Genomic DNA, 13,596 nt, shown 5'->3' on the forward strand with positions numbered 1-13,596 from the left:
AGCTGGAATTAAAGAAAAAAGCTGGAATTGAAGAAAAAAGCTGGAATTGAAGAAAAAAAAAAAAGCTGGAATTAAACGAGGACAAATGTGGCTTTAGCGAGGAAAAGCCCAAAAAAAGAGGCTGGGGGCAGCCCGACAGCCCCAGGCTGGGCTGGGGTCGATTGCGCGGCTGCGTCCTCACCCAAAAAGGCTGGGCAAAAACCCCAAAACCCCACGAAAAAGCCCCAAAACCCCATGAAAAAGCCCCAAAACCCCATGAAAAAAAAACAAATCCCGTTAAAAATCCCCCAAATCCCGTGAAAAAGCCCCAAAACCCTCGGGGGGATCCCGTGGAGTGCTCGGTGCTTAAATCCCAAACCCCGCACCCGGACAAAAAACACCCCAAAAGCTGCCGGCCGCTTTAGGGTCACGTTTATGGACGCGTTACACATCGGCGGTGCTGCGTGAAGAGGCTGCGTATAAAAAAATATCTATATAAAAAAACCCCAAAAAGGGGCCGCTTAGGGCGAGAATACAAAACGAGGGGGGGGGCCTAGAGCGGCGTTGGGACGGTCCCGAGGGCTTCGTGCCTTTTTTTTGGGGGAAAAAAGCAGAGAAAGGGCAAAGCTGTGGTGAGAAGCTCCCGGTCCTCGGTTTTCCTTCCTCCTCCTCCTCCTCTTCCTCTTCCTCATGCCTGGCTGGTCCCAAAACCCCACAAAAATCCCTTTTGGGTTGAGACGGAGGGAAAAAGGGTAAAAAAAAAGGCAAAAAAGCAGCCGCGCGGAGCAGGAGCCTCGCGGAGGCAGCGCCGCGGCCGTACCGCCAGGAAGGGTTAAGTGTTAGTGTTACCAAAACCGCTGCTTTTAGATAAAAAATTAAAAAATAATAATAAAAAAAGGGGTGCGGGAGGAGCTCGGCGATTTAGGATCAGGCCTGGAAGCGAGCGCCGCAAGGCCCCAAAACCCTGGGGGCGCCGTTTCGGCTCCGTTTCCCCGCAAAATGTGCAAAGGGGACGAGGTTTTGGGTGCCCTCCGGGTACCCTCCGGGCGCTGTAGGTTTTTTAGGGGGCGTTTTTAGGGTCGGCCCTAACAGCCGGGGGGGTGCGCGCCCCCCAGTTGCCCGGCGGCTAGCATCAGGATGTCTTTTTTCTCCTTGTGGAAGCGCAGCTCCTTGCCGGCCAGCCGGGCTTCCTCCAGCTCCCTCTCGGTAGCCGCCAGCTCCCGGGAAAGGGCCCCGGGGTTGCCCTGTTCCCGGTTGACCCAGTCCGTGGCCATCTGGTTGCGGATGTCGTCGTCCAGGGCGCGGTGCGAGTAGTGGGCCAGCACCTCCTGTGGTGGAAGGGGTCGTAAAAGGGTGGAAATAACCCCAAAAAAATAGGATTGAAAGGGTTTTTGGGGTGGTAGAGGGCTCACCTGGCGGGAGCACTGCCGTTCCCGCATGGCCTTCAGGCTGCCGTTCCAGTGCAGCAGCTGGAAAACCGTCATCAGCTCCTGCCGGGGGGAGAAGGGGGGGATTTTGGGGTGGGGGGAGCCCCTCGAGGATCAGCGAGACCCCCCCGAAGGCCACGTTTCCCAAATTTATAGATTTAAGTGATAAAAAGACACAAAATGGGGAGAGTGAGGCGGTGCTGACGGGAATTTAAAAGCAATTCAAATTTTTGGGGGGCTCCACGGCGCGGCTCAGAGCCAAACCCACGCAGGGAGAGGCCCGACCCCAAAAATTTCCCCCCCCCCCGAGGATGAACCTGACCCCCCCCAAAGCGTGAAATGGGGTGGGAGGTACCTGGAACTCCAGCATGGATTTGCCCTTGTTGGACTCCAGCATGAAGCGGAAGGCGCCGATCCCGGTGTTGGGGTTGTCAGCCTCCTCCCGGTTGCCCTGCGGGGGAAATTTTGGCACGGGGGCTGCTCCCCAAACCCCCCCACATCCCCTTCCCTCGATAAAACCACCCAGAGGAGCACAAGACCACATGGAGGGGGCAAATTAAAACCTTAGAATTAAAACCTTAAAACCCAGGACCCCAAACAGAACCGGGGGGCTCCCAGCTGCAAGAAAAAAATGGGCTTAAGTTGCACCAGGGGAGTTTTAGGGTGGATGTGAGGAAGAATTAGGATTATTTGGATTATTATTATTATTATTATATTATATATAATTAATAAATATATTATTATTATTATTATATTTGGATTATATTATTATTATGATCTAATTAATATATATATTATTGTTGTTGTTATTATATTATTTGGATTATTATATTTGGATTATTAGGATTATTGTCTGGAATTAGGAATTTTAGGATTTCTGTACCAAAAGGGTTGTGAGGCATTGGAACAGGCTGCCCAGGGAAGCGGTGGAGTCCCCATCCCTGGAAGTCTTTAAAAGACATTTTGATGTAGAGTTTGGGGATATGGTTTAGTGGGGGCTGTTAGCGTTAGGTCAGAGGTTGGACTCGATGATTTTGAGGTCTCTTCCAACCTAGAAATTCTGGGATTTTGGGATTCTGGGAAAAGGGGAAGCTTCCCGGCACCGTTTGAGGGTTCCCTCCCCACCCCAAGGCTCACGTTGAAGGAGGCCAGCGCCTCGGAGACGCTCTTCTCGATGAACTCGTCGGTGATGCGGCGCGAGGGGTGCTCGTTGAACACCGAGTTCATCAGCGCGATCTTGGCGGCGCTCCTCCGGGCCTCAGCTTTGGTGGGGCAGAACTGGGGGGGAGAGAAAAAACGGGGTTAAAACCCCCAGGGATCCTCCTGCTGTCGCTGTTTGGGTTTTTTTTGGGGAGATTTCAAACCAGACTTGCCCAGAAAGGGGCCGCACACCAAGCGCTGCGATGTTTCCTTCATTGTTTTGGGGTCTTTTAAAGAGATTTAGGGTCAAACCCGAAGCTTTTCAAGGAATTATTGCTCTACCAAGTCGCCCAAGCTCCACCCTATAAACGCATCCCCCTGCCCAGCCCCGTGAAGGACGACTGAATATCAAAATTAATCTAAAAGTTGTCATTATTCGGTTTTTCCCCCCAAAACACCACGTTGTACAGCTCAGCGCTGCACAGCTCCGAGCCCGTCACGCGCAGGGAACGCGGCGCAGCACATAAAGCACCGTTTCCAGCCAAATTTCCCCCAAAAACCCTACCTGGAAGCTGCCGAAGCAGCTGCCCCCCGGCAGCGTGACGTAGCAGACGTAGGGGGGGCTGCTGGAGGGCACCATCTCGTACACCACCAGCGCCCCGTTCCTCAGCTCGGCCCCCCGCGACTGCTTCATCTGCCAGAACTCCTGCAGGGCCTCCACCACGTTCACTGCGGGGACGCCAGCGGGGTCAGGGGGGGGAAAAGAGGTAAAAAAAAAAGGGGTTAAAAACCTCAGCATGTGCGAATAATTCACCTCGAGCTCCTTCCTTCATTAATAATTTGGCAGGGGGGTGGAGAAACCCCCCCAGAACGCCCCCTCTGAGCCTTTTTCACCTCAGCAGGCGTTCCCAAGCTGTGTTTTGGGGTGTTTTGTGGTTTTTTTTTGGTTAAGCACACCAAAATATGTGATTTTCAACTGAAAACTGCCCAAAAACCCTAGGGATAACACCGAGGGATGAGCAGAAGCCCCACGCAGTCCGGTCCCCGTCCCACTGAGGGGCACAAAAATCCCCCCCAGGGGGGATTCGAAGACCAAACCCCATCCAGGGACAGGTTTGGAGCCCACAGTGACCAAAACGGGCGGTTTTCAACCCAATATTTCAGCCCCCTCCTCTCGTTAACTCCCTGTCCTGATGCCAAAGCGATGCCGGGGGCAGAGTTTGGTCCCGTGCTGCCCCCACAGCCTGCGGGTGAGCCCCAAAAAGCCCCCAAATTCCCCCAAAAATGGGGAGGGGGGGGAAATGGGGTCAGGCATTGGGGGGGGGGGATCCCAAGGACCCCATGGTAGGGGAAAAAGGGGAGGGGGGGGTAGAATAGAGGGGGGGGCTTCTCAGGGATGCTGTGGGGATGGAAAATAAGGGGGGGGTCCGAAGACGCCCCCCCCATGAGGGGAAAACATGGGGAGGGCGTCTCAGGGACTGGTTGGAGGGGCAAAAATTGGGGAGTTGGGGGTAAAAAATGGGGGGGGGTCCCAAAGACCCCTGGGGGGGTCTAAAAATTTGGGGGGGGGCGCGTAAAGACCTTGGGGGGGGCAGAAAATGGGGGGTGAGGGGGAAGAATAAGAGGGAGGCTTCTCAGGGACCCCGGGGAGGGGCAAAAGCGGGGAGTGAGGGGCAAAAAACGGGGAGGGGGCTTCCCAAAGACCCTCAGCGGGGCAAAACACGGGGAGGGGGCTTCCTAAAGACCCCGGGGGGGGCAGAAAGGGGGTGGGGGGCTTCTGAGGGACCCCCGGGGGGGCAAAAACCGGGGAGTGAGGGGCAAAAAAACGCGGGGGGGGCTTCCCAAAGACCCCCGGGGGGGGGCTTCTCCCACTCACCGCGGCCGTAGCCCTGCGTGTGCTTGGCGAAGCTCCGCACCACCGCCTCCACCGCCTCCCTCAGCACGGCGGGCGGCCCGGCACCGGGCTGGGGGGGCGGCTGAGACAACGCGGCGGGGCCCTGCAGCCCCAAAGAAGGGGGCAGAGGAGGGGGAGGAGGCGGAGGAGGCCCCGCCGAGGCTCCGGCGAGCCCGGCCCGCAGGGAGCGGAGCGTCCCCACCCCCGGCTGCAGCCGCTGCGCCCGCACCGACTCCATGGCGGCCGCGGCCGCCTCCTTCTTCTCCTCACGGGGCCCCCGCCGAGCCGCCGCTGTCACTCAGCGCCGCGCCGGCCAATGGGGGAGCGGATCGCCTCAGGGAGGGGGCGGGAGGATGAAAGGGCGGGTGGCCAATGGGGGAGAGGATCGCCTCAGGGAGGGGGCGGGAGGAAGGCATTGGGCGGCCAATGGGAGGGGAGAGAGGAGGAGGGAGGGGGAAGGTGGGGCTAAGAGGGGGTGGGGCAATCAGGGAGAGCCAATCAGGGGAGTGATGGAGGGGTTCGCCAATCACAGGTGAGGGAGGATGGGGGAGCGGACCAATCGCAGCGCAGGGAGGGGGGTGAGCGATGGGGAGGGAGCGAATCAAACGCGGAGCGCCGAGGAGGGGGCGGGGACTGAACCCTAACAACCTGACGGAGCAGGGGGAAAGGGGGCGGGGCATCGAGAAATCGACCAATGGCCGCGCTTTACGGCGGGGCGGGGGCGGGGCCCGCCACAACGGCCCAATCACAGCTTCTGTTTTCACCCGGGGGGGGGGGGGCGGGACCTGGGCGGCGATCAACCAATAGGGGGCGGACCCTTTTTGTCCCTCGGCGGCTCCCGTCGCCTTCCCGGAAGTGGCGGAGGCGGCGGCGGTCGGGGCCCGGCCATGGAGCCCTGGGTGCGCTTCAGCGCCCAGAGCCAGGCCCGGGAGCGGCTCCTCAGGTGCGGGGCCCTCGGGGGGGGGCGTGGGGGGGGGTCCGGGACCCCTCGGCTCAGCCCCGGGGGCTCCTCGCGGTGGTCCCGGGGCCCCTCAGGGTGCTCCTGGGCCCCCCCGACCCCAGCCCCGGGCTCCTGGTGCTGGTCCCGGGCCCCCCCTCGGTGGTCCTGGGCCCCCCCGGCGCTGGTTCTGAGGCCCCTCGAGGCGGTTCCGGGCTCCCGATGCCAGCCCCGGGCCCTTTGTGGTGGTCCCGGGCTCCTGACACCGGTCCTGGGTCACTTTTTGGTGGTCCTGGGGCCTCTCACGGTGGTCCTGGGCTCCTGATGCCAGCCCTGAGCCCCCTTTTGGTGGTCTTTGGGCTCCTGACACTGGTCCTGAGACCCCTGACGCCAGCCCAGGGCCCCTCACGGTGGTCCCCGGGCACTTCTTGGTGGTCCCGAGACCCTGACACCAGCCCAGGGCCCCTCTTGGTGGTCCCAGGACCCCTGACACCAGCCCAGAGCCTCTCTCAGTGGTCCCAGAGCCCCTCATGGTAGTCCCGAGACCCCTGACACCACCCCAGAGCCCCTCTCGGTGGTCCCGGGACCCCAGACACAGTTCCCAGCCCCCCTCTAAGTGCTCCCAGCCCCCCCAGACCCCCCCATCTCTTTCAGGGCAGCTCAATACGGCTGCGCCCTGGCCGGGGCAGCGCTGCGGAGGAACGGGGCGAGCGCCGAGGTGCTGGCCCGGGTACGGCAGCTGGAAGCACACCTCAGCCTGGGCCGTAAACGTGAGTTTGGGGGGGGCCCCGGGGCTCGGCATCTTGGGCTCCGCGCCCCTCGTGGCCCCCTTTTCCTTTAACCCCTGGGGGTGGGCTCCGTCCCGCAGTGCTGCGCCTGGGCGGCTCGGCCGAGGCGCTGGAGGCGGCCAAGCGAGCCATCCACCTGTCGGACGCCGTGCTGCGCTTCTGCCTCACCCTCAGCCACCTCAACAGGGCCCTCTACCTGGCCTGCGACAACGTCCTCTGGGCCGGCAAGGCGGGCTTGGCCCCCGCCGTGGATCAGGAGAAGTGGAGCCAGAGGTCCTTCAGGTGAGGGGCGAGGGCTGGGGGCTGCCCGCCCGCCTCCCCGCGGCCTCCCCGGGCGCTGGGAAGGGATTGGAGCCCTCCCTCAGAGCCCCGGGCGAGGGTTTCTCCCCATTTCATCCTTCTCTGTGAGGATTTCTCCCGATTCAATCTCTCCCCACAGGGGTTTCTCCCCATTTCATCCTTCCCTGTGAGGATTTCTCCCGATTTGATCCCTCCCCACGGGGATTTCTCCCCATTTCATCCTTCCCTTCAAGGATTTCTCCCTATTTCATCCCTCCCTACGATGATTTCTCCCAATTCAGTCTCTCCCCACAAGGGTTTCTCCCCATTTTATCCCTCCCTGTGGGGATTTCTCCCCGTTTTGCCCCTCCCCACGAGGATTCTTCCCTATTTCATCTCTCCCTACGCATATTCCTCCCCATTTCACTCCTCCCCACAAGGGTTCCTCCCCATTTTGTCCCTCCCCACGAATATTTCTCCCGATTCAATCCCTCCCCACAAGGGTTTCTCCCCATTTCACCCCTCCCTGTGGGGATTTCTCCCCATTTCATCCCTCCCTTCAAGGATTTCTCCCCATTTCATCCCTCCCTACGAGGATTTCTCCCAATTCAATCTCCCCACAAGGCTTTCTCCCCGTTTCACCCCTCCCTGCGAGGATTCCTCCCCTCCCTGCCCCTCACTAACAGCCGGGACCAGGACCTGGGCGGCACCAGCCCCCTCCCACCCTCCCACCGGGCGTTTTCACACCTTCCTCCCCCTCTCCACGAACCCACGGCCGAGGACTCCTCTCTCTCTGCTCCCCCCTCACCCCGCAGGTACTATCTCTTCGCCCTGATCGTCAACCTGAGCCGGGACGCCTACGAGCTGCGGGTGCTGATGGAACGTGAGGCCAACGGGAAGAGGCTGAAAGGCACCGAGGGGAGGCAGCAGCAGCAGCAGCAGCAGCGACACCGCGCCGAGGCCGGGCTCCAGCAGCTGGGGCTGAGGCTCCAGCTGGAGCTGCGGCTGCTGCTCCGCGTCCTCCGCAGCAACCCCCCGCTGCTGCTGGATTTGCTGAAGAACGCCTGCGACCTCTTCATCCCCCTGGACAAGCTGGGGCTCTACCGGAGCAGCCCGGCCTTCGTGGGGCTGTGCGGCCTCGCCTCCTCCGTCCTCTCCATCCTCACCATCCTGCACCCCTGGCTCAAGCTGAAGCCGTAGCCGCGTTCGGGGGCCTTGCCGTTGAGGCTCCCCGGCTGGAAACCAGCTTGGGCACAGATTTGGGGACGTTTTGGGGGGTGCTGGGGCACGGCACAAAGCTGCTGTCGGGCCTGGGTGTACATTCACCGAGGGGCAGAGCAGCTCGGGGTGGGCTGAAGGAGCTCACGCGGCGCCCGAGCCCCCAGGGAGCTGCTGCTGCTGCCCCCCCCCTGCTCCCCAAAGGATTTTGGCTGCTCCCCATCCACAGCAGAGCTCGCAGGGCTGCTCTGGGGGGGCTCAACGCCTCCCCTCCCCTCTTCAGGGGGCTTCCCGGGGTCTCTTTTGTTGGAAATACCACCGGGGAACCGTTTGCTGCTGCCCTGGGGGGTTTTCTCCAGACTTTGGAGGGGTGAAACCTGGGGGTGGGGTGGTCCCGGTGCCCCCCCCCGGGGCCCGTTTTGACAGCGGATTTTCCTTTTAAGCAGCCTCGGCCCTAAAGGGCGCTCAGGGGGGGGAGTCGGAAGGACTCGGGCTGCGGAGCCGGGGTGAGTGCGGGGTGCTGGAGGCGGATCCGAGGTGAGCCCACGGCGGGACCCCCCCCAAAAAAAAAAAAATAGAGGAGATTTCCTCTCCTGCTCCTTTCCTGCAGCCCCGGCGGGGGAAGAAGCGGCTGCAGCGAGGAGATCTCCGCCCCGGGGGGGTCCCTGGGGTGCTCCTGGCTTTTAGGAACACTTTTATTGTGTTGAATTGCACCTGGCACCCGCTTTGCTTTTCCTGGGGGGGCTTCAGGAGCTCGGGGCAGAGCTGGGGGGGGGCTGTGGCTGTGTCAGGGGAGTCCCCCCCAGCCCGGCTTTGTGGGGAGGGAAGAAAAACGCCGTCTGACCCCACAAATCCACCCCTGCAAGAAGCTTGGGGGGGCGATTTCTGAGGGTGGGGGCGCCGGGCTCGCAGCTGGGGGGGGCTGCAAACCGAGCACGCCCCCCCCCCCCCTCGGATTTTTTGGGCTCCTGGCTGAGATTTTGGGTCCGGTTCCGAGGCTTCGACCCCTCGCTGGAGGAAGAGAGCGAAACAATCGTGGGGCTGGAAAGGGCCCAGCACCCTCCTGCCCCCCCCCCGGGAGCGACGTTTCCACCTGCAGAGGTTTGGAAGGAGCGGGGGGGGGCCGTGCAGGACCCCCCCCTCCCCGCTGCCTGCATCGTGCCCCCCCCCCCCAGGTCCCTTTGTGGAGCTGCTCATTAAATCCAGCTGCCGAGCCCCGTCGGGTTCTGGGATTTTTTTTATCTTATTTTTTATTTTTTTGGCTGCTTTTCGGCTCCGTTCTGCTTTCGGATGAGTTTTGAGAGCGCTCAGCTCGGCGTGGGGGGGTCACGGCCGTGCCCCCACCCTCACAGAAAGGTTTTGGGATGGGCTCTCCACACACCGAGCCCCCGGTCCCTGTGGGTTTTGGGGGGCTGCAGAGCTCCGGGGGGGGGGCAGCAGCTCCAGGGACTCGCCTGGTGCCTCAAATTGGGGTGCTGGGGGGCACGGGGGGGGTCCTCAACCCCTGGGGGGGGTCCCAAGGTGGAGGGGATTGGGGTCACCTCTGCCCCCCCCCAGCAAGGTGTGGGCTGGGGGGGCACTGGGGGGAGTGGGGAGGGTGCAGGGGGTGCAGGTGGCTGCTGGGGGGGCACCACGGTGCTGTCAGCCCCCCCCCGGGGCTGTTTTGGGGGAATTTTCTCAGATTTGGGGCTCGGGTAAAGGGTGAACGTCCCCAGGAGGGGTCACGGGGGGGGGGGGGGGGGTTAAAAAGAGGAAGAAAATCCCAATTGTGCAACGGGAGTCCCGTGAGTCCTGGGGGGGGGTGAAAAGGGTGGGGGGGGGGCAGAAAACAGCTCGTGTGAGCAGGGCTGGGGTTAACGGCGGTGGCAATGGGGAGAAAAAGTCGTGGTTTTGGTTAAAAACCATAAAAACCAGCGCCACTGCCAACAGGAGGGGGTGCGCTCCCGGGGGGGGGGGCTGGACTGGGAATACTGGGCTGAACTGGGGGTGCCAGCCCCATAAAACCTGGACCGGGGGGGGGGCCGTGTATGGGGTTTTTATTTTATTTTATTTTATTATTTTTTTTGGGGGGGGGGGGGGGGTTGATCGGTTCTCCCGGCCTCTCCCGAGGGCGGGGGGGAGGCGGCGCTGGGCTTGGCTTCGGGAACTCGGAAGGGGAGGGTGCTGGGTGCTGGGTGCTGGGTGCTGGGTGCTGGGTGCTGGCCCCCCCCCCCGGCTCCTTGCCCACCCTTAACCATGGGGCCGTGCCCCCCCCCGGCCCCCCCCAGCTCCCCACCGAGCGCTGCCAACCCCGGAGGCCGCCGGAGCAGGTAGGAAAAGGCCGGAATCCCGCACGTGGGCAGGGGGCGAGTTGGGTTTTGGGGGGATTTAGCCCCAAAAAATCACCCCCAGGATCCTGCCCCCCCCCGGGGGGGGCCGTACCTGGCAGCGTCTCGGTGTTTTTGCTGCCCTCGTTGGGGTTGTTCCGCTCGGGGCAGGGACGGGACGCTTTCCCAGCTGGTTTTCTCCTCCAATTTCCTGGTTTTTTTTTTTTTTTTTTTTTTTTTTCACCACCCCCCCCCCCCTCGGTAATAAAATGCCAGAACTCTGGCTGGAAGCGCTACCAGGGAGCACGAGTTTTTGTGCGAAAACTGTTATTATTGGGGGTTTTATTAAAAAAAAAAGAAAAGGTCCCCGACGTGGAGCGGGGGGCTGAAAGCTGCGCCCCGGGGGTCTGCCGGGGGGCAGGGCTCAGCGGGGCCCCCCCATGCACCTGGAAGTGGCCCCCTCAGCAAAGGGGGGTCCCCAAGTCCCTCGGGATCCAGTCCCTGGTCCCATGGGGTCAGATCGCCCAGTCCTCGCTGGGATCAGGTGCACTGCCCCCCCCCTCGCCCCCGATCCGGTCCCAAATGCCCCCCGGGATCCAGTCCCTGCCCCCAGTTTGCCACTGGGATCCAGTCCCGGATCCCCTAGGACCCTTGGGATCCCACCGCTGCCCCCCCGCCATCAACTCCCCGACCCCATTAGGATCACCAGCCCCCAGCCCTCACCCCCCAGCACCTCTGCCCTTCCCCACCCCACAGGGACCCTGCCAGCGGTGCTGGCACCCATGGGTGCCTCCCCGGCTCCCCACCGCTGACCCCTTTCTCCTCTCTCCCCGCAGCTCAGCCCCACGGGGCCGCCCCGGATGCCCCATCCAGCCCCGTCCTTGGCTCCCCGTGGGCCGGCCGCGGCCCCCCCGTCCCCCCCGCGATGCCGAGCGGTCCCTGGGGAGGCGATGAGGCCGTGGCCGGCCTCTGGCACCGGCGGGCTGCGCTGCGCCGTGCTGCTGGCGCTGGCGGGGACGGCGGTGCTGCTGCCCTGCCGCTTGGCCGACCGCAACCAGACGGGGCTGTGCAAGGGTTTGAGCCTGGCCCGGGTTCCCCGCGGGTTCCCCGGCGGCCTCCGCAGCCTGGATTTATCCTACAACAAGCTGCGGGAGATCACGGCGGCCGATTTGGCCGGCCTGACGCAGCTGCGGAGCCTGGACCTGGGCTACAACAACATCTCGCGCATCGCCCCCGACGCCTTCCTCTCCACCGTGCTCCTGGAGCAGCTGAGGCTCTTCAACAACTCCCTGGCCTTCATCCCGGCCCCGGCGCTGCGCCCGCTGGCCAACCTGCGTTGGCTGGACATGTCCAACAACCCCTACGGCAGCGCGGCGCTGGACGGCGTCTTCGGGGCGCTGCGGCGCCTGCGGGTGCTGTCCATGGGGGGCCCGCTGCTGCGCGACGTCGCCCGGGGGGATTTGGCCGCCCTGAAGGACACGGCCCTGCAGAAATTCGCCTTCAAGTCGGCCTCCAGCCTGCGGCGCTACGAGGCCGGCGCCTTCTCCTGGCTCAACACCACCGAGCTGTGGTGCGACATGGCCCTGGACGAGAGCGCGGCCGCCCTGCCCGTGCTGCTGCGGGACCTGCGGGGCAAACCCTTGGACTACCTGCGCTTCCGAAACCTCTTCGAGTTCACCTACTACCAGGGCGCCCAGGATCCCTTCTCCGGCCTGGCCGAGCTGCGGGCCACCAAGCTGGTCTTCTACCGGGGCAAGTTCAACGAGAACCTGCTGCGCTTGGCCCTGCTCAACGTGCAGCGGTCCCGCGTCCGCCAGCTGGAGCTGGTGGCCATCGACTTCGCCCGCTCGCCCCAGTGGAACAGCTCCGGGGTCGGCGCCGTCGCCCCGCGGCTCGACCGCCTGCTGCTGCAGGACATCAGCAACCCCGACGTGCTGCGCTACGACTGGACCTTCACCTGGCTGAGCGGCGTGGCCGCCCTCTCCATCGTCAACGTCAACTTCAACTACGTGCCCTGCGACGCCTGGGGCGAGATGCGCAGCGTGGAGCTCCTCGACATCTCCCGCAACCGCCTGGAGGACGCCTACATCTACAACCAGCGCTGCCACTACCGCGGCGTCATGCCCAAGCTGCGGGACTTGGTGCTGGCCGACAACCGGCTGCAGAGCCTGGCCGTGGTGGCCTCGCTCACCCGCACGTGGCCCCGGCTCGCCCGCCTGGACCTCAGCCACAACGCCTTGGGCAGCCTGCAGGAGACGTGCCAGTGGGGGCCCACCTTGCGCTGGCTGGCCCTGCACCACAACAGGGTGACGGCGGCCACCTTCGGGTGCCTGCCCACCACCCTGGAGTATTTGGACCTCTCGCACTCGCAGCTCGACCGCCTGGACATGGGCTACTTCGCCCGGAGCCCCCGGCTGCGGGAGCTGCTGCTGAGCGGCAACAAGATCAAGTTCATCCCCTCCGAGTGGAGCTGCTCCAGCCTGGAGGCGCTGGCCATCGACGGCAACTCCTTCGGCGTCATCACCCGCGGCTCCTTCCTCAACATGCCGCGCCTCGCCAACCTGACGGCCGGCAACAACCCCTACCACTGCACCTGCGACCTCTACGGCTTCTTGCGGGAGACGCGGCGGCGGGGCCGGCCCCGCTTGGGCGACTGGCCCCAAAACTGGACCTGCTACCACCCCGAGGCGCTGCTGGACACCCCGGTGGCCTCCTACGCCCCGCGGCCGCTGGAGTGCGACGTGCCGGCGCTGGTGGCCGTGGCGGCGGCCAGCACGGCGGTGGCGGTGGCGGCGTGCGCGGCGTTGTGCTGGAAGCTGGAGGCGGGCTGGTACGTGCGGGCCACGTACCGGTTGCTGCGCTCCAAGTACCGCGCCGGCCACGCCGGCACCTCAAGGCACTGCCTCTACCACGCCTTCATCTCCTACAGCCGCGCCGACGCCGAGTGGGTGCGCCGGGAGCTGCTGCGGCGGCTGGAGAGCGCCGAGCCCCCCTACCGGCTCTGCATCCACGAGCGGGACTTCGTGCCGGGCCGCTGGATCATCGACAACATCGTGGAGAACATCGAGAACAGCGCCAAGGTCATCTTCGTCCTCTCCCGCAGCTTCGTGGACAGCGAGTGGTGCAACTACGAGCTCTACTTCGCCCACCAGCGGGCGGTGGGGCTGGGCTACCAGGACGTCATCCTGGTGGTCAAGGAGCCCATCGACCCGCGGGGTTTGCCGCGGAGGTTCGCGCGCCTGCGGAAGATGCTGGGCTCCAGGACCTACCTGGAGTGGCCCCGCGAGCCCGGCCGCCAGCCCTTCTTCTGGATGCAGCTCCGCAGCCTCCTGGGGACCCCCGGGGGGCTCGGAGGTGGCGAGGAGGAGACGGACGTGGATGCCACCAGCACCGCCACCAGCACCGGCACCGCCGGCACCGCCACCACCAGCACGTAGCTGTTGCCCAAGCGTCGTGTCCAACCCTACGCGACAGCTCCAGAGATGGTTTTTGGGGTGTCCTCCCCCCCTTTTCGGGCACCCTGGGGGGCTGGAGCAGCCCCTGCCTCAGTTTCCCCAAGTGGGGGCAGGAGGGGAAGGGGGCACCGAGGTCCCCAGAGGCTCGCAGGGGGGCAGGAGATGGAGACAGC

At 63.7% G+C, this 13,596-nt stretch overlaps 3 protein-coding genes across 4 annotated transcripts; 2 read left to right on the forward strand and 1 right to left on the reverse strand.

The window, feature by feature from the left end:
* Window positions 1-394: 394 nt before the first annotated feature.
* Window positions 395-4,706, reverse strand: LIX1L (limb and CNS expressed 1 like). Its single transcript, XM_084500615.1, has 6 exons — window positions 4,423-4,706; window positions 3,112-3,275; window positions 2,544-2,684; window positions 1,762-1,857; window positions 1,392-1,469; window positions 395-1,307 (listed from the first exon to the last, which is right to left on the reverse strand). The coding sequence occupies exons 1-6, from the start codon at window positions 4,676-4,678 to the stop codon at window positions 1,065-1,067; spliced, it is 978 nt and encodes a 325-aa protein (XP_084356741.1). The 5' UTR covers window positions 4,679-4,706; the 3' UTR covers window positions 395-1,064.
* A 580-nt stretch (window positions 4,707-5,286) lies between these two features.
* On the forward strand, window positions 5,287-8,908 carry PEX11B (peroxisomal biogenesis factor 11 beta). Its single transcript, XM_084500886.1, has 4 exons — window positions 5,287-5,383; window positions 6,032-6,147; window positions 6,246-6,447; window positions 7,260-8,908. Exons 1-4 carry the CDS (start codon window positions 5,328-5,330, stop codon window positions 7,642-7,644), a joined length of 759 nt encoding a protein of 252 aa, XP_084357012.1. The 5' UTR covers window positions 5,287-5,327; the 3' UTR covers window positions 7,645-8,908.
* A 937-nt stretch (window positions 8,909-9,845) lies between these two features.
* LOC311425105 (toll-like receptor 2) lies at window positions 9,846-13,542 on the forward strand. 2 transcript variants are annotated; one of them, XM_084500619.1, is made up of 3 exons: window positions 9,846-9,971; window positions 10,805-12,798; window positions 12,898-13,542. In XM_084500619.1, the coding sequence occupies exons 2-3, from the start codon at window positions 10,829-10,831 to the stop codon at window positions 13,403-13,405; spliced, it is 2,478 nt and encodes an 825-aa protein (XP_084356745.1). In that variant the 5' UTR covers window positions 9,846-9,971; window positions 10,805-10,828; the 3' UTR covers window positions 13,406-13,542. The 2 variants fall into 2 exon arrangements, with proteins under 2 accessions (XP_084356745.1, XP_084356744.1); XM_084500618.1 differs by having other exon boundaries at window positions 10,805-13,542.
* The last annotated feature ends 54 nt before the right edge of the window (window positions 13,543-13,596 follow it).

Source organism: Aythya ferina (assembly GCF_964211825.1).
Source record: "Aythya ferina genome assembly, chromosome: 29".
NCBI classification, from domain to species: Eukaryota; Metazoa; Chordata; class Aves; order Anseriformes; family Anatidae; genus Aythya; species Aythya ferina.